This window comes from Lithobates pipiens, unplaced genomic scaffold (genome assembly GCF_037356315.1).
Source record: "Lithobates pipiens isolate NorthernLeopardFrog02 unplaced genomic scaffold, aLitPip1_a1.2 Scaffold_27, whole genome shotgun sequence".
Taxonomy (NCBI): domain Eukaryota; kingdom Metazoa; phylum Chordata; class Amphibia; order Anura; family Ranidae; genus Lithobates; species Lithobates pipiens.
In genome coordinates, this window is record NW_027507788.1 from 95,983,548 (window position 1) to 96,009,287 (window position 25,740).

At 40.7% G+C, this 25,740-nt stretch overlaps 1 protein-coding gene across 4 annotated transcripts in view; it reads right to left on the bottom strand.

The window, feature by feature from the left end:
• Positions 1-2,699: 2,699 nt before the first annotated feature.
• The window catches only part of LOC143934012 (uncharacterized), a 33,715-nt gene continuing 10,674 nt past the window's right edge, over positions 2,700-25,740 (bottom strand). Inside the window, exons 2-7 of one of the 4 annotated variants that reach the window (XM_077457240.1) lie at positions 21,040-21,396; positions 14,363-14,509; positions 12,980-13,041; positions 10,145-10,193; positions 9,251-9,283; positions 2,700-2,910 (exon numbers count right to left, since the gene is read on the bottom strand). In XM_077457240.1, the coding sequence (XP_077313366.1) occupies positions 10,149-10,193; positions 12,980-13,041; positions 14,363-14,509; positions 21,040-21,181 (396 nt within the window). In that variant the 5' untranslated portion in view covers positions 21,182-21,396 and the 3' untranslated portion in view covers positions 2,700-2,910; positions 9,251-9,283; positions 10,145-10,148. The remainder of the gene's footprint in view (positions 2,911-9,250; positions 9,284-10,144; positions 10,194-12,979; positions 13,042-14,362; positions 14,510-21,039; positions 21,397-25,740) is intronic. The other 3 variants (XM_077457238.1, XM_077457239.1, XM_077457242.1) reach the window with 3 other exon arrangements.

The window sequence follows — 25,740 nt, forward strand, 5'->3', positions numbered from 1 at the left end:
CAGTCATTTTTGTCAATAAACGGCTCACACCAAAGGATGCGGTATTATTGTAACCACTTGCTTCATTGGTCTGCGGACGTTGCTGTATTAATGTCTCTATTTTCTGTTGAAAATTCTGCTCTTGCTTCTGCAACAGGTCTATGAAGCGGGCTTCAGATTGCTGCTGGGCTTGTTGCTGAGCTTCCAGACTCTGCAGGTGAGCTTTCTGCTGAGCTTCCAGACTCTGCAGGTGAGCTTTCTGCTGAGCTGCAAGGCTCTTTTGTAAAGCCGCATTTGTTTGCTGCTGATTTGCATTTGCTAGAGCCAGCTGTCTCAGTATCTCCTCCATGCTGGCCTTTAAAAAAATTGAAAAGAAACTGCCAAAATTCTCCACCAACTGTGAGGGGTTAGCTCGGCAGCGGGTGTGTGTGACCCCCTGGATGGGTTCACAACACAAAATCAGGCACAGCAGACAGCGTTGTAGGTGCAAAAAAACAAAAGATGCGGTTTATTTATGCTACATGCAGTGATACATATAACAGCCAAACAAAAATAAAACATGAAAATAAATCCTGGTCAGCTTGACCTCTAACTACACACTTAGATTCCCTGTCTAACAACTGAGTGCAGCCCTGTGCTGCACCAGTCCCTGTCTCTGTTAACTCACCACACAGAACAGATATCACACTCCCCCAGTCTATACAACACAAAACTGGTTCCAGGATGGAGCATCTCCCTAAGCATGCTGGGGTTTTTTGTAGAGGTCTTAATGAGCCCACTTACTTCAGCTGGGCTCATTAACTCTTCCCCTCCAATTGTACAAGTCTGCATAAAGCCTAAATCTAGGGCACACATATTTCCCATCCTGGATACAACCAGGTGATTTTACCTGCGTGTTGCCACACAGCTTACAGAACTCTCACTTCAAATCTGTATATAAACATCATCCTAATGATGTAGATAGCAATTATCCTTCCCCAAATACTATTCCACAATCCTCCACTAAGGCGTCTTCGTCTTTGTCTATATTTCAAGGTATCTAGCGCCCGGTCCAAAAGCCCAGTAATGGACATGCCGTGTCCGATCCGGTATGATGTGCTCCAATAGTGGTAGAAATTGCATAAGGAGGGGAAGGGAAAAATGTCTCCAATAGTGTAGCAAGTTAAAAAACGTAAGGTACTTTATTAAAGTGCAAAAGATCTGACGCTTACAACAATATTTAAAAAAAAAAAAGAGTAAAAGCATGGCGTTTTTTTTTTCGCCTTCTCCCTTCACTTCTGGTGTCTGGTCTATGTCCACTTCCGGCCACTCCCTACGTGTTACAACACATGATTCATCAAGGAAACCACTATTGGAGCGTACAGGATCTGACACAGCGTGTCCATTACTGGGCTTTTGGACCGGGTGCAAGATACATTGAAATATATACAAAGACTGAGACGCCCTAGTGGAGGATTGTGGAATAGTATTTGGGGAAGGATATCATTGGGATGCTGCTTATATACAGATTTGAGGTGAGAGTTCTGTGAGCTTATTTCTTACTGGATAAACATTGTCTATTGTATTAGATTTAATAATAATATATATTGGAGAAGTCACCAACTTGTATCAACACATGGACTTGAACCATTTTTGTATTTCAACCATTTATATTGTTTTTGGTTTTCTACCAGTTCTTGGGACTTTATGATTGATTGTCATCTGTAGATGTAGGCTGAGTGCTAACACACTATTGCGCAAAATCACCTTTTATTTGACTTATGTTTGTTTTGTGTATTGTGAACACGATTAGGTTTTGCAGCAGGTCTTGATTTTTTTCAGTAGTTCTTTCTTGATCACTATTTTTATTTGTGTTTATTCTTGTTCTTTGACACTATATTTTGTAGCAGCGCGAAGGCTCCTTTCACTTATTCCTCCTAGTCAGTCACATCTCCTCACAGTTAGAAACACACCTAGGGAACACACTTAACCCCTTGATCGCCCCCTAGTGTTAACCCCTTTCCTGCCAGGGACATTTATACAGTAATATGTGGCTATTTTTAGCTCTGATCACTGTATAAATGTAAATGATCCCAAAAAAGTGTCAAAAGTGTCTGATCTGTCTGCCGCAATGTCGCAGTCCCGAAATAAATCACAGATTGCTGCCATTACTAGTAAAAAAAAATAATAATAATAAAAATGCCATAAATCCATCCCCTATTTTGTAGACGCAATAACATTTGTGCAAACCAATCAATATACACTTATTTGGATTTTTTTTTTAACCAAAAATATGTAGAAGAATATATATTGGCCTAAAACGATGAAGAAATTCCTTTTTTTATTTTTTTTAATTGGGATATTATAGCAAAAAGTTAAAAATATTTTATTTTTTCAAAATTGTCACTCTTCGTTTGTTTATAGTGCAAATAAAACTGCAGAGGTGATTAAATGGAACCAAAAGAAAGCTCCATTTGTGGGGAAAAAAAGGACGTAAATTTTGTTTAGGTATAATGTCGCACAACTGCGCAATTGTTAGTTATATCGGCGCAGTGTCATATCACAGAAAATAGCCTGGTCAGGAAGGGGGTAAAATTCTTCCGGGGCTGAAGTGGTCAAATAACCTAGCAGGTGTTTTAGCCCTTCCCTACTATCCAAAATTAAACAAACAAAAAAAAAAAAAAACACTAAACATACATTTTTAAGCATAACTTGTAAAGCAGCAGAATGAAACTCAGGAACAAGGTGACTAAATTACTTTTATTCACAGCTGGAGAAAACGTACGTAAAAAAATAACAAAAACAATAATATTACATAATGTTATAGTTATCCTTGTTTTATTACAAGCATTTTCAATATGGTCACAGGGAAGATTGTCCACTACATGGAGAATTTGTTGTGTGTCAGTTCTTTAGCGCTGTGTATATGTCTTCTGACTTGAACTGTAAATTCTGTAAGATGAATAGGACCATTAAAGCGAAATTTCAATCAAGAAAAAGCAAAACAAATATTGTTTTATATCTGCTTGGTATGTATATTTTTGGGAAGCATGATCTCCAGAATGCCCCATATGGAAATTTCAGCACTTCCATTTCCCATTTCCTACACTAGAACAGACTAGGAGTTTCTTTTGGGGTTTTTATGGGAACGATGATACTCTAATAAACTGTAACAATAAACAACTTAAGGACACAAACTTATGGCTGCGTTTCACAAATATGAATATCCCACAGGATCTCTGTGCAGTTGGTAACCTGTACTTATAACAGAGTTAAAAGCTACACACAGTCACTATTTTTCAGTACTGGGGTCATCTACTATAATAGCCACAGGACCATTGGTTGCCTCCTGTAGATATCCACCAGGCTCTTCCTAGTGAGAGAGATGTAGACTCACACCACCATAGGACAACTGGGCTCTTTCCCACTAATTTCCCCCTGGCTCTTTCCAGTGAGCTTCTTTAGACCCAACCTGATTCTGGATGCAGATTTGCAAATATGCTTCCCAGCTAAGCTTAGATAGGACCCTGGTATCTTCCTGAAGACTTTCTCTAGGAACCTGCACAAGCGGTCTCCATCTACAGCAATGGACCTAGGAACACTGCATTCTACTGCCCAGGCCTCAGACTATTTATGGGCTATCTCCCCACTTACTAGACACACATTCCCAGGGATTAGCTAGAGTTCCATACATATTCAGGCTGCATGCCCCATCCTTCCTCCAACTATGATTCTAGAATCCTCTATAACACAGGGAATTAACAGAGCAACACCTTGTGAAACACTGAGCAGCCCAGCGTGCCTTGACGTGGCTCATGCATGCGTTTGCAAATGCGTGCGGACTAAACCCGTTTTTAATGCATACTGTTAGACAGGTTATTTTGGATGTCTGCGAGCTGGTGGTAAGTAGGCTTTGGTTTTTCCTGGGCATTCCCCAGACATTGTTGTTACCTGTTTCTAGCTTTCCAAAGCCGCTTACTGCGATAGCCAGCTATAGATGAGGGCGGTGGCAAGTTTTTGTTATCACGTGTGAATTTACCAAGCAGCCTGCTCTACACTAGGAGTGTGCTATAAACCATTGTTACGCTTTTGTCTGTGTTTTAACTCAGATGTCACAAAGACTGCAGAGCAAAATCTGGTAGATCCATAGATCACTTTTACCGTAAAGAACTGAGCCTGCTTTAGAAAGAGAAACAAGCTCATGGCTGCTTCTGTAGGTGTAAGCCCTCTTTGGACAGACAAGTTGAAAGAGGGGAACTATAGTGTGTGTGTATGTATATATGTATGTATATATATATATATATATATATATATATATATAATTTGTATATAAAATATGTATATAAAATATACTTTTATATATATATATATATATATATATATATATATATATATATATATATATATATATATATATATATATATATATATATATATATATATATATATATATTTTTTTTATATATATATATATATATATATATATATATATATATATATATATATACTTTAATATAATTTTTCTTTCTTGGATCCTCCTCATGTCAGCCTACCATGGGTCAGCTCTGCCCCCTCTGTCCCCTTTAGGGCAGCCGCTTAACTAGCCTATAAAGTGCAGCTGTTACCCTTAGTCAGTGTTATAATATCCCACCTCGTGACGGAATCTGTGTGTGGGGAATCCCCGGCTGACATAAGGCCGATCCAGGAAAGGAAAATGATGTTAAGTAGGCAAACAATTTTCCCTATTCCTGGACCGTCACTTGTCAACCTACTACGGGATGTAACAAGCAATGCCCATCAATAAGGAAGGAAACCACTACAAATAGGACACATAACACACACCCATAAACCCACGTTTTTTCCTTGTAGTTAAGAGGGTTGGGCTGCAAGGGAGTATAAGGGAGAGAATGAGAATCTGCTGCTGCTGGAAAGATACTGGTTTAATCAAGCTAAACCAAATAGTTGCATGCTATATATTATAACATCTTAATTTAGTATCTATTTACTGCAAAATTACTGAAGTTTGAAGTTATAACTTCAAACTTCAGTAATTTATCCGTTATGCCACCTGCTTGAGTATAGATTTTGAAAATATAGTTAATTACCTTTTATATATAGTTAATAATAATAATATAATTATTATATATTGTATATTACTTATGGTAATTAACCCTTTGCCACCCAGGCCAATTCTGACACTTCTCTTCTACATGTAAAAATATTTTTTTTGCTATAAAATTACTCAGAACCCCCAAACATTATATATTTTGTTTTTAGCAGACACCCCAAGGAATAAAATTGTGGTTGTTACAACCTTTTATGTTACACGGTATTTGCTTAGCAATTTTCAAACGCATTTTTATTTTTTTATTTTTATTTTTTGGAAAGAAACTTTCATGAATAAAAAAAAAAAACCCATTAAAGTTAGCCCGACTTTAAAATCGTGCACACTTGTGGAATGGCACTAAACTTCAGTACCTAAAAAATCTCCATAGGTGACACCTTAAACATTAAAATCTTTTACAGGTTACGAATTACAGAGGAGGTCTACTGCTAGAATTATTGCTCTTGCTCTAACATTTGCGGCGTATGTAACCTGTGAGTATCTGGCTCTGATACAAGCCAGTGCCTCACCAGCCACTGACCTCACCGTACATCCCTGATTCTAGCCCCCTTTACAGGAACTCCAAAATATTGGAAACTGTAGGGACATGGAGATACAGTTCTGCCGAGATAAACCTGAAAGCTTCTCAAACCCGACAGTAGGTCGAGTTGGTAGACTTTTTTCAGGCCTGCAACAAGGTGCCCACAATGCCCTCCAACACATTTAAGTGTTGAAGAGATCTCCTTTCAACTTCCATGTCATTAATTTCATCCTGTTGGGGTTCCGATAAAACACTCTGTTCTGAACCAACCTTCATCCTTCAAGCCAAAGGAAACCATGGCCTTCTGGGCCAAAAGGGAAGGATCACTATAGCACTAACTCTCTTGTGTTGAATCTTGTGTAGTACCTTGATAATTAATCATAGAAAACCGGATGGAAATTCCATGACTTGGACCAGGCATCCTGGCCCAAGGCTTGCAGACCCCAGTATCGGGAGAATTAGAGAGGAAGTAGAAAGTTAATTTCCCACACCATCAGCTCGATTGCAGGATTTCCCAATGTTTCAAAGATCGGGTTGAGAGCCCACTTGTTGTGGTCTATGAACTTCCTGCTTAGCCAATCTGCTAGGATGTTCTTCAACCCTGGAAGATAGAGGAGTGGGAGACTCCTGGTACCCCCCTGACAAACCATGTAAGCTACTGCTGTCCGGTTGTCTGACAGAATCTTCACTGCTTGACCACGCAGCAGAGGCTGGAATGCTTGAACTTGAAGACCGCATTCAATGACTTCCAGTTCTAACATGTTTGAACTTTGTACACAAAATGTATTTGTGTGCTTTGAATTTGATGGCCTAGGAAGTGTGCTTCCCAGCCCAGTAGGCTTGCATCTGTAGTTACCACTATTGGGTCTGGAGAGACCATAGGAATTCCACATGATAATTTGCGAGACACCATTCACCAGGTCAATGACTGGGGTATCAGGGCTGAAATGGGACCAGGAATGGAGGACAGGAGATCTAAGAACTGCATGCACTGCCTTGCTGTCTCGAAAAGACTGGCTATCTCCTGTCTTGTCAGAGGAAAGTCCAGGAAGTCCAGAGTTGGAGGAAAAAGAAACCAACTTAAAGCTGAATTGAACTGGACCCCAGGATATTCTAGGACCTGCAACAGCTGTACATGATTTTTCTGGTAATTAATCATCCATCCGAATCTTTTGAGTGTTTTGCTGGTGAGGGCCACATGCTCCTGGAGAAGAGATCTCGACAGGGCCAACAGAAGAATGTCATCAAGATAGTGAAAAATCTGGATGCCCTTGAGGCTCAGGGTTGCTACAATGGCTGACAACATCTTTGAAAATGACCTGGGGGCCGCGCAAAGCCCAAATGGCAGACACTGAAACTGGAAGTGCAATCCTACTGAAAACCTGAGGAAGCCTGAAGATAAACGTCTGCCAGGTCAATGGAGGCCATCCAATCTCCCACTTTCACAATAGAAATTATAGTTTTAATGATTCCATTTTGAAAGGGGGGACCCTCATGAAGGAGTTGTGGTAGTTTAGATCCAAAACGGGTCCGAAACCTTCCGAGGATTTTGAGACCAGAAACGGAGGGGGATTAACCACTTCTCCCTGCTTCCACCTCAGAACTATGTATATTCACAAGCACTGCAATTTTACTGGACAAACTGGAATATGGGTTTCTAAAAACTAGACTTGGGGGGGGGGGGGGGGTTTCTCACAAACTCTAAAAATGGTACCCTCTTGGGAAAATGTCCATAACCCAGGCATCATTGACTTCTTCCGCCAAAGCTTCTCTGAAAAGAACTAGCCTTGCTCCCACTTGAGAGGACTGGACGGAGACACCTTCATAAGGAGTGGGGATGAACCATCACTTTCACCTACTTCTTCCGAAAACCATGACTCCAAATCCACTACCCAAACTCTTAGGGCTGTCGCGATAGTCAAAGCTATGGATGGCCTGCAAGCTGCTCCCATCACAGAATAAATCTGATCTATGGTCCTTGGGGCCCTTAAACGATACTGAATCTTCCAGCGGAAGAGTAATCTGACGAGCCAGCCTTTATACCTAAGGTGGATGACTCCTTACAGAGTTCCACAAGTCGGTAACCTTTTCCCGGAAAAGATATACTGTAATTTAGATCTTCTATTATGAACATTTCATTTCTTATCAGGCCTAGCCCATTCATTTTCAAACAATTCTTGACCTCATCAATGAGAGGAAAGGACAGGATGGATTTTTTTTCAGATCTGGATAGTATTTCTGCTACTTCCTGGGGGGGAGCTTTCATCTTGCCACTTCATAGCCTCCTTTACTGCCTCCACTAAAGAGGGAACTAAAAGAAAAATAAAAAAAAATTTGATTCCTGATCCTCATCTAAGCTCAAAGAACACACATTACTGCGTTCAACCGGACTAACCCTGGCCAAAGCTCCAGGTTCTGAATCATCTGAGGACAAGACCACATATTGCCTCCTGGATGCTTTTTTTGACATGCTTCACATCCTCCTCTTCACAGCACTTCTATTGTAAGACTTAACCTGGTTCAGCACTATCATGTGCCAACTCTTAGTATGTGCATCTTGCCTCAAATTTGCTAGACAATGCCTGAGCCGCACAGGCCCAACAAGCCGAATCTTCATCCTGAGTGGCCCTGGAAGAGAAAGATCTTTTATGCTTGTGTGCTGATTTTATACTGCATTCACAAATCTCTGCACCTAGGAAATCCACTTAAAGGGAGATTTACAGGTCATAAGAGGCGTCCTCTGACCCAGGAGAGGCTTAATCTGGGAAGGAACATAATGCTAAAAGGTAAAAGCAAAAAATTCCTTTAAAACTTTTTGTTTTTTTTCCCCTAAAATCGGGACAAAAAAAAAAACCACTAGCCTATAAATTGTGGCTGTGATACTCAGTTAAGAGGCTGTTCTGCTCACACAGAAAATCTCACTAAGATACTACCTCACACCATCTAGAATAGCGTCCTTTGACACTCAATCCAAAAATAGCTGTTGGTGGTTTAAAACCGAAGTCGGTGACCTACTCCACATCCTCTGGGCATGCCCCAATCTAAAAGAAATTACTGGTCTGATATCTTCAACCTTATTTAATTACCAACCATAATCTACCACAGACATCCGCATTGGCCATGCTCAATCTGACCATAGAGCAGCTCCCACAAAACATGAGATGTATAACTATCCACATATTGCTAGCTGCCTGGCTCAACATAACCAGGCATTGGAAGTCTGACACCTACCTTACCGTAGCTCAAATTACAGATATCGTGGCCCTACATTGTAGCTACGAATCTATAATGGCAGTAAGTGGTGGCCAGAACTCTAAAATCCGCACACATTGGCAATCTTGGACAGAGTGGACCTCTGCTGTGACCAGCACTCTATGCTGTTAATCTTTGGTAAAAATCTATGTAGACCATTGTTCATGTTCATACTGACATCATTGAACGACGTACAATGTTAATTGTACATGTTACTTTTTGTAAAACTCAGTAAAATAATTGAAAGGAAAGAGGGGACAGAGCTGACCCGTGGTAGTCTGACACGAGTAGGTCCTGGAAACCTATCTAAATTACAGAAATGCAAATTAATTTGTTCATTACTCCTTTTTTTTTTTTTTTTTATAATTGTTCATGTGGTCAAGGAATTAACTTACTGTGTAATCCGAGTCTGTGCTTGCACCTTGATCCTGTAAATTCAATAATATGAAATGTAACTGTAATTATTGAAATGCATAACTAGCAATGGAGAAAACGCTGAGTTCAAGATGAAGCAAAGACGGGCTTTAATCATTTACCTTTCCTAAGTTTAGTTTAACTTTTTTTTTTTAAATCCTGCACAAGGGACAAAACTTACATTTAATGAGAAGTGTTTCTTGTGCTGATGTTGGCTATCCTAGTTAAAAATCTTTTGTTCCCTGACTCCAAACCCTGCAGGCAGTGCTTTGGGAGTTTACAGCTGTCGTAGACACTTGTCAAATGTGCTGACTATGCTCACCCTTTCTCCATTCATAGAAGCTATAATTATAGCTTCCATTAATTAAAAGCACTTTATGAATGGAGAATGGGCACATGAATGAAAGCTCCATCTCAACATTCATGGAAGCTATAATACATCTTCTGTGAACAAAGGAGGGGGGTAGAAAGGGCTTGCCACTCTTGATGAGTGCCTATGACCCAACTGCTGTATTAAACTGTATTAGCTGTATTAAACATGATAACATCATAAGATTAGGCAAAGGGGACGGTGGATTTCAAGTAGCACAGCTGGCACCAGCACAAGGGACACTTTTCATTTAATGTAAGTTCTCTCCCTTGTGCTTATTTAAAAAAAATTAAAAAAAATAAACTCCCTTCCCCACTTAAATGAGAGAGCACATCTTATAAAAATAAAATGTACTTGTAGATTTTATACTGTGAATATATATATAACTATGGCGTGCATTTTGTAAAGATGTTTAAAGTCCATTTCCATTTTTGTAGTTATATGCTTGTTATGTGTTTCCACTCGCACAGCATACCTAAAAATATATTTTTAAAATATTTCTTACCTTTCTAGTTGTTTCTTTGGAGCAGGTTTATATTGGACTGCAAGCTATTCTGAACAATTGCAATTAGAAAGTGCAATTAGAGGGATGAACTGAGGGAAAGTCCATTAACATACAAAGTATCACCTAAGCCGTAAAGTGGTAGTTAAGTCTCCTGACCTACATGTGAAGTCACCTACATCTAGGTTTCTTTCATGCTATTCCAATCTGCTCCATTTAAAAGGTTTTGCCTGATCGTTGTCAGCATGACGTCGCTGGCGCATGCACATTTTTGTTCCCCATTGAGGGCACGGTCATTGTGCCCTCACTCTATTCTTAGAGGTACCGTGCCTTCATCGTAGCACTTCAGGGCATTGCATAGCAATCTTGCGAGAGTTCAGACACATTATTATTATTAAATGTAGCACTAACCCCAGCACTGCAACAAACATTTTTCACACTTTCTCCAGACACAAGGAACAGTCTTTGATTATAGAAGATGCAAAAGCCCCTTTAAGTAATTGGAACTCCCAGTCCCTTGGAAAATAGTGCAAAGACTGTCAAAAACCAAGCTCAAAGTGCTTTAGGCTGCATTCCGGAGTATCTCCAACTCCTCTGTAGACGCCCATCCCAATTCTACTGCCTGCAGGAAATACCAGACCACCTGGCTGCTCTTTCACCAGCCCACCCATCTGTACCTTCACCAGCCTACCTGGCTTCTCCCAGGGCAAGAGAAAGAAAGATTAAGAACAACGCTGTCTTCCAGACAGCCCTGCTACATGTAGCAGTCTTTCCCCTTTGTCAAGTCCCTGACTGTGCTGATGTACTCACACTGTCCTCCTTGCTCCCACTGCTTCTTGGGTAAGATTCCTACCACTCCTAAGCCAACCTGAGATAGAGCCTCACACCAGACCATGGGTTCTCATCTCAGGGCCACCGACAGTCTCCTCAGCACTCCACCTTCCACATGACTCCCTTGTCAGCGTGACTCATCCATATTTAAGGGCTGGCTCAGCCATCATGTCAGGCCCACTGCCTGGAGATTGGTTAATCTCCCCTAAGTATGCAGATCAGCCCGCCTGGCCTCCGCCCTCCAGGTTCTAGAAATTTCTCCATACTTCCAGAACCAGAGGGACGCACCAGAGACCTGCCTGTATGAGTTATCCAGCCTGACCTGTAGTAAACCCATGACCCAATTAAGACTCACAAGTTAACTATGAGCCAGAACATAAATTTGCCTACACGAATACTAGTGGGACACTAGTGGGTGCTACATATTATACACTGCGCATGTGCAAGTTTATCTCGCAGACACAAGAGAAAATACGGAAACACACTGCTATATGGATTAGGATGTCGCAAATATGGCACCGGCTTCAGATGGAACACAGGGAAAAAGAAGTCAAGCAGAAGAATGCAGTAAGAAATGTGCTTGGCTAGTACTGAGGTACATGGAGAAATAGTGGCCTTAAGATTTCTGGGGATTTATGCGCCGGGGTTTACTCCCGCTTTAAGCTGTCTAACCCTTTGTTAGAGCAGATAGTGTTAGAATCTAGTTTGAACTGTGCTGGCAGATCCCTTTATCAGTTGTAAACAATGTTAAATATGGTAAACATAATTTCAAAGCCCTCTCCTTAACATTACATAAAAGGAAATGGCTAGGTAAGATGTTAAGCAAGTAAAAACAAAAGCAGTAATTTTTCAACATTTTTAAAGTTATGCTTTGTGAATGTACACATATAATAAATACAAATTTGGCTGCAAAAGTGGAAATGCAATGTAAGCTTTTTCATGTCTCCTTCACCCCCTATCATCTAAATTACAAGCTTATTCACACTTGCAGCAGCAGAACACTTTGTCTAAACAAAGCAGATGTTAGATAAGTGTAAAAATATGCCACCTTCTCACCACCTGTGTTAACTTTATTCCGCACCACCACGCTGTAGCCATGTGCATTGCATCTGGCAATGGTATTGCAGGCTAAGCGTGACAGGTGGTACAACCACCTTCAGCTACTGTGAGCTAAAGCAGAGTTCAACTTGTTTTTACGTTTATAAAAAGTAATTCACTACAAAAAGTGTATCTGCTGACTTTTAATAAACAGACACTCACCTGTCCCACGGCCCAGTGCTGCGGCCACCCGAAGCCTCGGTTCTCTCCCTTCAGGGCCAGCCTTAACATGGGAGCCGGTGGGACCATCCGTCCCGAGCGGCAGTTTCAGGGCGGCGGAAAATTGCTGCCCGCCAGCCCATACATTCTGCCCACTCCGCTGCTTATCCCACTGTGAGGCAGCCAAGTGCCAAGGTGACAGGAGTGTGCGGGCAGAACACTCGCTGCCCAGGAGGGAGCAGTCAGCAGTTGGGCGGGTCAGAGACTGAGTGAGCGGGTGGGCCAGTTGGGCTTCCTGACCAATCAGCAGCCCAGCGGGTAGGGAAGCAGATGGGTGACATCATCTCTCCCTGCCTGCATCACTGTAGTTCTGCCCTCGCTGTGCAGCCGTGGGCAGCAGAGAGATTACATCATCTCTCTGCTGCCTGCCTTCACTCTGGGACACAGCAAGTGACAATCCGCAATGTGCGGCAGGTGATTTTGGGGCAAGGGACAATCTGCAACGTGTGGCAGGTGATGTTGTGGCAAGTGACAATCCGCTACATGTGGCAGTTGACAATCCACAATGTGTGGCAGGTGACGCATGGCAAGTACTATTTACCTGCACTCTGCCAGCTGTAGTCTGGAGTAGCCATAGTCTATCCTCAGTGGGTGCCTTTTCAAACATAGGCAGTACGCATCAAGTGATCAATAATATTATTTATGACAGGTATTCATATTTATAATAAATGTATTTATATGGTAACTTACCATTGCAGTGTTCTGCCTATTTTCATAAATGGGCACCTGGATAGATGTATCAACTGAAAGCCCTGCAAGTTCAATAGAAAATGGTATAAAATGTAACAATTTTGTATTGTTTAATGGACCTAGACTCGGGCAACCTGACAGCAGAAATGAATAATAAACCAATAACGTGGGACTTTCCGGCTTATGTCACTTCCGGTCTACGAAACACAGGTCTAGCGCAAACCGGCATCCCTCATTTCTTCATTGATGCTCATTTTTTTATTACTATGTAAGTGCAATTTTTATTATTTTTTACAAAAAAATGAATTACTACACTATGAGGATAACTTTCATGTCTCCCCCTTACCAATGAGGCCACTTAAGGACCATTTAAAGACAGAGGAATATTTTGTTATGATGTGTTGATCCATAACTTCCCAAAATTACCCAGGATATTGAAGGTGGAGTAACTATATATTTCAATAGGGGACACAGTTACCTGAGATGTTATTTGACCTTCTTTGCAAAAAGAGGTCAAATAACTCTGGTAAGTGCGGAGTGTTGTCACTTGGGAGGGGATTTTTGGAGTCTTCTAATCGCTGAATCACTATTTTGTTATTGCATCACAGCAAGCACTATATTAGGCCTGATTTACACCCATTTTTTAGTGCTTTTTGCATTTTGCAGCTTTGCACTACAATCTGCAAAATGCAAAAAGCACTAAAAATGCATAGGTGTGAATGAGGCCTAAAAGGACTTTAAAGATCTTCTTCTGTGAACTTTTATATGTGATTCGCACCAAGCACATTTTTTGGATCATCACACATTACTTTATTGGCTGTCACAAATTTTATTATTAATTATTATTAATTATTGATAGTGCATTTTATTTTGGTTTCCAGTTTAGCACTTTATATATAGATTTTTTTTTTTATTCAGAGTGGTTTTGAGGAGTGAGGTTTGTCTTTGAGCTTTGTAGCTGTAAGACTCGCAGCTCTTCTCAATGGTGGTTTGCGCAGTTATTTATTATTATTGTATATAACCTTCTAGCAGACCTTGCAGTACAAAGCATGGTCTGTATATACTGTCCAGTCCCCTCCTCTTGTAAAAATCACCTGCTGTTGGTTTGTGTTAGGACTAAAAATCACCTCCCTCTTGCCTCACCTTTAAAACAAGGGACTTGTAGTCCACAGAGGTGAGATAATACTACAAAGTGCACCAGACACAAGACAACACTGCCATATCTGTTGGACAGTTAAAAAAATACCTGTTCGTCATGTCAGAAATCCAAAGTGCTTTCAATGGTATGTTTACCAGATCAAAAGGGAGTCTAAAGTATATGAGAAATTACATTTACAGTGAATATAAAGCCGAACAATTAATTTGTGTACAAGCAATGATTACCATTGTTCCGGTTCCTTGTTTTATAGGTATAGTATATCAGGAAACCTGCAACAATCAACACGAAAACAACAACCAAAACTGTCCCAACAATAGATCCGATGCTACATCCAGCTGGCTTATTAAAGTTAGCGCTATCAGGAGGCACATCTACAGAAAAAGGGAGAAAAAGTTGGAAGAATAGTTTTAGTTTGAATTTTAGAGGTACTGTATGTAACACAATTATAAAGTGAACTGAAGGCAACTGGCAGATGATTAACAGTCACACTTGTTCTATGTGTCACTTTGGGTGAGCTGTCAACATAGGAGGTTGTGATCTGGTAAGTTCTTGCTGTTTGGTTCATATTGCCAAAAGGCTACCGAGTTCTGATTTCTGTCAGGATTGTATGTTTGTATAAGACTCTGGGCCTATTTCCTGTAACTATCTCTGCTCTGTACTACTCGGAGGACACCTTGCTAAAGCTTGCCATAAACCAGTAGAATTCTGTCCAAAATGTTTCATTTTTATAGCATAGTTACATAGTTAGGTTGAAAAAAGAGAAAAAAATACAATACCATATACACAAACCTATACCCACAGTTGATCCAGAGGAAGGCAAAAAACCCCAGCAAAGCATTCTCCAATTTGCTACAGCAGAGGAAAAAATTCCTTCCTGATCCCCCAAGAGGCAATCGGATTTTCCCTGGATCATCTTTACCTATTTAAGTTAGTACCCAGTTATATTATGTACATTTAGGAAAGAATTCAGGCCTTTCTTAAAGCAATCCACTGAGCTGGATAGAACCACCTCTGGAGACTCTTACTGTGAAGAAACTTTTCTGTATTTGGAGATGAAATATTTTTTCCTCTAGACGTAATCCTCTGTGATGACCTTAAAGTGAATAACTCAACACCAACTTCCCTATATGGATCACTTATATATGTGTACATGTCGATCATATCCCCCCTTAATCTCCTCTGCTCAAATAAATTCAGTTGCTCTAATCTTACTTCATAGCTGAGCTCCTCCATGCCTCTTATCAGTTTGGTTGCTCCTCTCTGCACTTTCTCCAGTTTCCCAATATCCTTTTTGAGAACTGGTTCCCAAAACTGAACTTCACATTTGTTAGATTTTTTAATGGTTAGTGGGCACAAATCGACATTCAACATTTAATTGCATTGTTAAGAGAAAAATGCTAACTGTTAATGTGGTTTCCATCTGGCTAAAAATCATGCATATTGTAATGAAACCTATTTCATATATCTAGGATTCCATTTGTATATACAGGTGTGGACAACATTTAAGAAACATTATACAATGTAACATCACTGCTTCCTTTAAGGAAGCGGGGGTGAGTATACAAAATCACAAAAAAAGGAGAAAGAGATCTGCATCATGTTATGTCGCTTAGGATTGGGAATGTGAGAGAATGTAAGATCCAAAAAAATGGCCAGCAAACCCCCCACCTTTGTGTCCATGAGGGGCTTAGAGCAGTAGTTCTCAACCTCAGTCCTCAAGTACCCCCAACGGGCCATGTTTTGGGAACTTACCTTAGATAAAATAGCTCTTATCAATAACATGTCATTAATATTGATTTAAAGCAACTGTGTAAAGTAAAGGAAAACCTAACATATTTTCTCTTGTGTTCGTGGCTCTGTTTGGCACCTAGCTTTTGGTAACTCTTCATCTGCCCTGGCAATGTTCTATTCCTGACCCTTATAGCTGTGTTCCATTGACATCCTGGCCTATGAATTTAAGGGCTGGCCAAACATTATTATGAATTCTGTTTTGGCCTTTATTTTTTGGCTTGTCTAGGAACAGGTCCTGGTTAGTCCTCCTGGCATTATGTTTGCCTATTTGGTACCAAGAAAGACACCTTACTAAAACCACTTAAACCAGCCTTATTAAAATTACTTAAACCCGCCCTTAAAGGTGAACTTAAAGAGGAACTGCAGTTCCTCACATAATTTGTAATAAAAACATATTTTCCATTATGAAGCTGCCCTCCAACAACTTTGCATATTATTTTATATATACTGTGATTCTATCCTTGCCAAATATGTTGCTGAAATCTCCCTCCACTAAGTCTGTGTAAATCCAGGAAGTGAACAGTTAGAATAAATGCAGCCAGAGGCACACCTCCAGCTCTGCAGCCCTGCAGCTTTCATTGGCCCTCGTATGACTAATCCACCCCCTCTTCCTAGCAAACTCTCACGAGAGTGAGAGAGAGTTGTGCATGATGTCATAAGTCTAGGCTTTTTACCAAGAAACAGGAAACAAGAAACAGGAAGTGGGCTGTATAAGGTATTTACTGGCAGAAAAAAAGTTTAACTATCCAAAGTTAAAACAACAAGGGCAGAGATTTAATAGATGGAACGTTGAAAACCAGACTGAAAGTCCACTTTAACATGCTAATAAAAACAACATATAATACAGTACTGCATTAAAAAAATATACTTATAAAAAATACACATGAACAAATGTAAATTATAGGATGTTCATGACCTTTAACCTATCCTTAACTTTTAACCTTGCCTTAGGAGACCTAATGTTCACCCTAAGGGAAGTCAAGTTTTCATTATCTAATAAAGTATCGACTTTCAATTTGAACCCTAAATCCCTGTGCCCCCAGTGCCACCAACATCTCTTTAAAGTGAGATTAAGATCTGCCCTCTCTAAGCCACCAACCTATTTATTTATTTGTCAAACAGCATAGGTTCTACTGCCCACTGAGGCTCTACTCTTTGATAAATTTATGGCATGAGATGAGACTTAATGTGGGAGGGGATGGAGCTTAATATTGACTGGAAGAGAAGTCATAATGCTGTTTTCTAATATGAAGAACCTACAAACGTACTTGTCTGCACAAAGATTAAGATCATGCCCCCTCCCAAGACTAAATCATGCTCCCATTCATTTATCCATCAAATTACAGAGGTTCTACTGCCCACTGAGGTGCTACCATTTGATACATTATGTCCCACCCCCTGTCATTAAGTTAAGATGGGATGGAGATTAATCTTGACTTGAAGAGAAGCCATAATACCGTCTACCAATACGAAGGATTTGCAAAGGTACTTGAAGACACAGCGATTTAGACTTGCCTCCTTCTGGGGCTAAGCCATGGTTCTATTCAATTACCTTCAAACCGTAGATGTTCTACTGCCCACTGAGGGTCTACCATTTGATACCTTAATGACAGTGGATGAAACTTAATGTGGTCACATGATCACCACTCTTGCAGCCAGTGGTGGCTGCAATAAAAAAGAGAGCGCTCTGCAACGTTTGGAATACCTGGAAGCGGTGATGTACCCACACGCTCAATGGTCCATTGACTGTCAGCACTCCCTCCTCTCCCTTGAAGCCTCCACTGGCTGACACAGAGGAGTCTAATCAAATGACTAGAGCAGTGTGGCCTAAAAATAGGTAAGTGTATACATCTTTTCTTACACAGGTTAGTCAGCATAGACATTTTTAAGATTAGTTAGGTAAAGCCTGGAATTCCACTTTTACCTTGACTTGAAAAGTCATAGTGCTGGTTACTAAGGTACAGTACTTCTAGGCACAGAAATTAAGGCCTGTCCCCTTCTGGGGGTAAGCCATGCTGCCATTCATTTAGCTGTCAAACTGCAGAGGTTCTACTGCCTACTGATGTTCTACCATTTGATAACATGTCAGAGGATGGGACTTGTGGGAGTAGATGGAGCTTAATTGTAAATTATATTGGTAAACAGCACTTTGGTTTCTCTTCAAAGGACTTGCAAAGATACTTAAAGGCAGAGATTGAAGTGGTTGCAAAGTCGGAAGGTTTTTTATTTTAACGCTTTCTATGTATTAAGATATAAAAAACTTTGTGTGAAGCAGCTCCCTCAATATTTACCTTAGCCCACCTTATAGTTGCAGAAGAGTCTTGGCTGCCTAGACCTCCCCCTACTGATTGGCTGAGGTGGCAGCGTGCCGTCATTGGCACCACTGCTGCCAATCAAAGTCAGTGAGTCAATGAGGAGAGAGAGGGCAGGGCTGAACCACAGTGCTGTGTCTGAATATACACACATAACAGCGGCTCTGCTCAAGTGCCCCCATAGCAAGCTGCTTTCTGTGGGGCACTCAGCAGGAGGGAGGGGCCAGGAGCGCCAGTGGGGGACCCGAAAAGAGGAGGATCTAGGCTGCTCTGTGCAAAACCACTGTTCAGAGCAGGTACGTATAACATGTTATTTTTAAAGAAGAAAAATTAGACATTAGTATTACTTTAAGACCTGCCCCCTTCTGAGGTTAAGCCATGCTCCCATTAATTTACAGTAGTTAAAAAGTTCTCTAGTTTTACAAAGGTATTTTGTAGGCACCACAAAATTCTTGTACTTCAGACCTGTTGCTATTTAGGAACATTTTGGGCCATACCTAGTTCCCTTTAATCAACCCTTTAAAGGAATGTATGGATGCTTTTCTTTCTAACTGTATTATGGCCATGATTAAAAATATGTTGAAAAATGTTTATTTTTGATTAGGTGTGTATATATGAAACATATATTACTACATTACTATATTAATATGTAGTATTTTCATTTCAAGTAAGTAAGTGGAGCTCTCATCTCCTCCTTTTTACGTTTTACAGACTATTCTTAACTGATTTTGTGAAAAAAACAAAAGCTGCTGTTTGCAAAGCTCAGTAGCTCAGGCTACTATTAACTCAAGCTTGTATATAGATGTTACAGCTGAACTTATAATTATGAAGTTTCTACAGAGAGAAAAAACCCATCTAACCCTTCAAATTATTTTCCCTAACGCTTTGTAAATCTTGTCATGGGTGCACCCTATACAGGGCCATCTTTAATGTAGGGCAAAAGGGGCACCTGCCCAGGGCTCTGTCAAAGTTGTGGGGCCCAAAACCCTAACAATCCATCCCTGCCACATAGTGCAGCTGCAGGTAATCGGTAAGTGGCGGTGCCCATGCCTGACAGCAGACAGGGCCGAATAGAGAGACACACTGACGAGCAGTGACAGGGGCCGGAGGAGTGAGGGAGGATTGCTATGAGGAGGCAATGACATAGATGGCATGAATAAACAGAAAGCCAGTGGGCGGCAGGAGTTACAGCTGAATGAAAACTTGTGCTTGGCTTTTCATTTTCCTTCTCTGCCCCTCTGCTTGCTATGCTTATTGACAGTACTTTTTTCAATGTACTCCTGGTCGGCTTCATTAACCCCATATTTCCTGTCACATGGTAAATTCTGTTGCAAGAGAACACTTTTACTTTGGAAAGGGGACTCTTTGGTTGCTAGATTGATGTGTTTTTATAGCATAATCTATCAGTTAGCAGTAATTATTTGCAGTAACCTGTAGCAACTAATTAGTTACCAGTAATGATGAGCAGTAACCGCTAGCAACCAATCGGTGAGTGGATGCTAGAGATTACTGCATATTATTACCACTCACTGATTGGTTGCTAGAGATTACTGCAAATCATTACTGCAAACTGGTTGCTAGAGTTTACTGCAAATTATTACCAATCAGTTTGCAGTAATGATGTGCAGGAACCTTTAGCAACCAATCAGCGAGCAGTAATGATGTGCACTAACCTCTAGCAACCAGTTTGTAGTAATGATGTGAACTAACGTCTAGCAACCAATCAGTGAGCAGTAATAATTTGAAGTAACCTCTAGCAACTAATGGGTGAGCGGCAATGGTGCCCAGTAACCTCTAGCAACCAATCAGTGAGCAGTAAGGATGTGCAGTAACATAACAATCAATGGGGGAGTGTTAATGATATGCAGTAATCTCTAGCAACCAATGGGTAAGCGGTAATGATATGCAGTAACCTCTAGCAGCCAACAGGTGAGTAGTAATGATGTACTGTAACCTTTAGCAACTAATCAGTGAGTGGTAATGATATTCCATAACCTTTGGCAACCGATGACAATCACTGCCTTATCTGCTGTAGTAAGCTGATTTTGAGTTTAGTTGCTATTTATTGTATGTCTCAGAGCAGGTGGAGAGGGAAATTGCATGGTGGGGGGGGGGGGAAGTCAGCTCATGGGGGGCAATAAAATGCTTGCCTGGGGTCCAATCAATGTTAAAGATGGGCCTGACCCTATACAATACAAATTTTACATATATGAAAACATAAATCTAAAATTTCTGTTTAAATGTTTATAAACTTTAATGAAAAAAAAATAACAAAAATAACTCATTCAAATCAGGTGATCTGTGGAGATAGCCATCTGTGGTGACCAACTCCTCCACAGGAAATGCTGCTACAAGAATAGTTACCAAACAGCATTTCCTGATGACCTGATGCAGAAATAAGACAGAGTTTAAGAAAAGAAGCCTAAGCTTGGGGCACAACCTTATCACTACACATATTCCTGCTCTGTTTCTTTTAAAATACTGTAGGTACAAAAAAATATGAGTTTTTCTGCCATAAAGAAGAAGCAAATTTCCCCCAGCTGACAACATTGCCTCTGCATGCACTAAGTAGTGTCTGTGAGTTTTTTTTTCCATGTTCTTTAAAACCCTTCCCACGCTTCTTATCATCATGGAAGGTGTTCTGTAGTAAAGGGGAAACTCTGTTCTTGGAGACAAAACATGGGGAAATGTGTGTTTATTGCAGTGATGCAAAAAATATGTTTTTCATTGCGTCCATATGTACATTTTAAATGTTGCTCACAAGTGTTGAGACTGATTGAAGTAGAAATGTTACCCACCATAGACATGCAGCAATATAAAGGCTTCATCTACCATTTTCTCCAAATCAGCTTTCACTACATAATGACCTTGGTCTGTGGATGTTAGATTGGAGATCAGTAGTGATCCATTGGGAAAAGCTGTAAGTCGATGGTTGTACATCTGTCCGGTAGTTAGGGGTATTTCTTTATGGGGTGAATATGAAAGAATATGACATGGAGAAGACGTTTCTGATCCTTTATACTAGAAGAAAGACTGAATTGTCCCAGTATTCCCAATAACACTCAGAGTGACAGATCCCTGGATGACTGGATAGTGAGGGATCAGCTGAATACTCATCATTCCCTTGGACACATCCACCAACACACTGAGAAGAACTGCAAGAGTGAGATCCACGTTAGAACTAATGTTACGACAGGAAAGAATGTATAAGTCATTTGGTTAAAGCGGATACAAACAGTGCGAATGCGAACCCCCCCCCCCCCCCCATGTGCTCTCTGTACGTCCTGAGATATGAACATCACATATGCTCAGAGGCATAGCCCTTCTTTCACAAAAAAGCAGGGGGGCATGCCCAGTACCGCATCATCAGGAGTCATGCCAACTGAACCGGGAACAGCTGGTGAACCTCTCAATGATGGTCCCACGATGCCATGGCATTTAAGACGAGTGGTGGCAGAAGATGAGAGGATCTCAGTGGGACAACCCTGGATACTCTGGATGGGTGAGTATCTGAAATGGACTTGACACACCACTCTGTAAGTCGGCGAAGAAGAAAAAAATGGCAAAACAAAAACAATGTACCTAATAGAATGTCTATTTGCTGAGAGGCATGGTGAGTATTTTGCAGCTCTCATTTGTTTTTGATAATGAAGAAAGAAAATACTTTATTTTTTTTTTCAATTTTCAAAACTTTGTGACAAAAAGCGAGGTCTGCAAAATACTCACCATACCTCTCAGCAAATAGCTTGGGGTGTTGAACTGTCCTGGCATTTTATGCACAACATTTAGACGCTTATGTCACACGTGACCCACCCTTCTAAACCACTTGAAGACAAAGCTCTTACTGACACTTTTTGTTTACATGAAGAATTCATTTCTTTTTGCAAGAAAATGACTTTGAACCCCCAAACATTATATATTTTTTTAAAGCAAAGGCCCTACAGATTAAAATGGTGGGTGTTTAATTTTTTGTTTTCACACCGTATGTGCGCAGAGATTTTTCAAGCAAATTTTTTTGGAAAAAACACACTTTTTAAAATTTGAATGCACTAAAACACACTATATTGCCCAAATGTTTGATGAAATAAAAAAGATGATCTTAAGCCGAGTACCAAACACAACATGCTTTAAAATTGCACACAAACATGCAGTAGCGACAAACTACATACATTTTTAAAAGTCTTTACAGGTTACCACTTTTTAACGCAATCTGTGCCTATAAATATATATATATATATATATATATATATATATATATATATATATATATATATATATATATATATATATATATATATATATGCCAAAGCATGTGGGCATCCGCCCGCAAAAGTTAGGAGCAAATCACTCCTCCACCCCTGCTGCCCCCATGCTCTGGCATATATGTTCTTTTTTTTTTTTTTAACTGTGGTGGTGAAATCGCCTCCTACAGCGCTGGAGTGATCTTGCTGTCAAGATAAATAAATCCGCATTGCAGCTGAATGTTTTACCTGAAAACAAAAAAATGGTTAACAGTAAAACACAGTGTAGTGGTGGCTCCTGAAGAGCAGGCGCTATGCGTTTTTCAAAGTTAAACTTTGCCTAAACTGCAGTTTGGTTTGGGTTTATTTGTCTAAATTGGACCTCTGCATCAGTCTGACTGGACTGTGAGATGTTCAGCCTGGCCACAGGGGGCACTGTCTCTGGTGGCAGGCGTGGAACTATGGTCTGGTCAGGTGCTTAAGTTACTCTTTTTCAGAGCCAGGTCAGTGGTAGTGGTCCTCTCGCTGTGCCCTCTGGAAGAGGGTATTAAAGATGTGGACGTCACGTGGTTCGGGGTTCCGGTCCAGTATGATGTGCTGACTTCATGGTCCTAGTCCTCCTGACCAGCCCCCAAGAAGGCTATGGCCTGGGGTGCGGATCCACACAACTTTAATGTCTTGGGGCCAGCTAGCCCAAGCCAAAGAAACTAAAGGAGGATACTGAGGTGGTTGGGTGCCGTCTCCGGTTCGGGAGAGACCCAGTGTACTTCAAGCATTCCAGGGGAGGACTCTTTAGAAGAACACCACGTACGGGTTGGTTTTCTTAACAAGAGCCTGGAAGGGCTGAAGTAACCAAGAGAATCCGGTCTTGTGGTTATCGCCAAGCAGGCTGAAAGATCCAGGTATCCTACAAGTGTTTCAAGTTTAGTTTCCCTACATGTTCTACAACAACGTCTGTGGCAGAGACTTGAGTAAGCACCTTGTTGGCTGCTAGGCCTTGTGAGAGAGGGACTGTCCAACCTGAGTGACCATCCAGCTGCAAATGGCTATTCTCTGAATGCAGTCAAAGTAAGCAAGTTCTTCAACGTTTTTGACTTTGACACTCATGCCGCGTACACACGATCGGAATTCTCATCGGAAAAAGCTATGATGGTTTTCCCAACAGAATTACAATGGAATGCCACTTGAGCTGTCTTGCCTACACACGGTCACACCAAACTCTGATTGTTTAGAACGCAGTGACATACAACACGTACGACGGGACTCTAAAAAGGAAGTTCAATAGCCAGTAGCCAATAGCTTCCATCCCGGTAGTTTAATCTGAGCATGCGTGATTTTTGGCGTGTAGGAATTGCATAGACACGATCGGAATTTCCGATATAGAAAGTTTTTCCGTCTGGAAAATTGAGAACATGTTATCAATTTTTGGCTGGCAGAAATTCGGACAGCTAAATTCCCATGGAGCATTTTAAGATGAAAAGCTCTCATCAGTCTTTTTCTGGCCAGAATTCCGAACGTGTGTACGCGGCATAAGAGTACCTGAACTTCCTTTCCAACTTTTTTATCCCAAGTTGAAAGACTGTTTAATTGACTGCGTTTTGCAAATAAAATCCATTCAAGTGGATCTGTTGCCAGTTTCGAGTTACTGGGCTATTTACCACGGGACATCCCCTAGGCGTGCCACAAGGAGAACAGAAGGTAACGGTAAGCCCAAAAATAACCAGCAGCTCCTTCGGGGGTTAGTGCTACACAGTAAACAGTAAAGTATAAAAAAAATTACATACCTGAAAAGCAAACATGATAAAACATAATAACAATAAAACATTGCAGACTAGAATACAGTAAAAAAGAGCAGAACAATAGAGAGAATAGAAAGAGAGAACAATAAAATAACAACTATTTTTTTTTTTTTATTTCATATATATATTTTTGTAACTTTAACGGTTCCAGGTTCAAGTCTCTCAAAATGAAATGGCATCTTGGGAGACCTTGTGAAAGTGTGTCCTAGTCTGTGCAGTGCTGTACCCTACGCTAATATTTAACTAGTGTATGGTAGCGTTCAAAACATTCACAAATGCAAAGACTAGGATTGTCAGGACAGGAGGGACAATAATAGCGAGTGTCACGCCTATATCCGGCTTGCTGCAGACACGACATCTTCTTTGGGGGGGCTCGTTGGGTAGGGGTACTTGGGAGGACAAACAAAAAATACCTCTCATGCAGCCGGCTTGCTGCATTTGGATAAATACCTACCTGGCTAACTAGCGTCACCTGTGACACTAATACAGCGATCAGAAAAAAGATTGCTTAGTGACACTGGCGACAGGGGGTGAAAGGGTTAACTGTGGGGTGAATAAGGGGTTAAACCTTTATTGGGGGTTGAGTAACATACCCATACGTTACTCTGCCTGCCCGTGCCATTCTGCTGCAGTATATCTGCGTGAGGCAGTCGGCAAGTGGAAAAAGTGATTTCAACACTGAAATAAAATTCTATTAAAAGTCTCAGTTTTTGTAAAACTAGGTGCCAACACAACTGAGCATGCTGAGACCTTCAAATAGCTCTCATTTTAGCTCAAGTGTCTTTTTTACAGGGCGCTATAGTAATTACCACAACAAGCGCTGTGTTAAAGAGCATTTTTTGGAAGTCAAAAGCGGCGTTATTTTAGTCTAATGCAAATTTTAGCCATTGATTCTAATACAATTCACGGATCAAGGCTGCTGATAGCAGCCGTTTACCACGTAATCACTCCGTCAAATGACGTGACGCTGGTTCCTCCCTTCCCTCTCTGTATCGATCGGTACAGTGAGAGGGGAGAGGAGGAGAGATGGCAGCAGCGCTGTGGGCTGGATGTGTAGTGCCCACAGCGCTGATCAGTGACAATAATCTGCAGTACTCTGCCCATACTCTGCAACACTGTGCAATACTCTGCCAATACTCTGCAACACTGCGCAATACTTTGCAACACTGCAATACTCGCCAATAAATTTTAAAACAAACAAAAATTATAATTTTTTTACTGAATTTTCAGTCTTTTTTGATAGCGCAAAAAAAAAACAGCGGTGATTAAATACCACCAAAAGAAAGGTCTATTTGTGTGAAAAAAGGACAAAAATTTCATTTGGGTACAGTGTTGCATGACTGAGTAATTGTCATTCAAATTGTGAGAGCACCGAAAGCTGAAAATTGGTCTGGTAGGGAGGGAGTTTAAGTGCCCAGTTGTCAAGTGGTTAAAATGAGTCAATGTTTTTGTGCTTTTT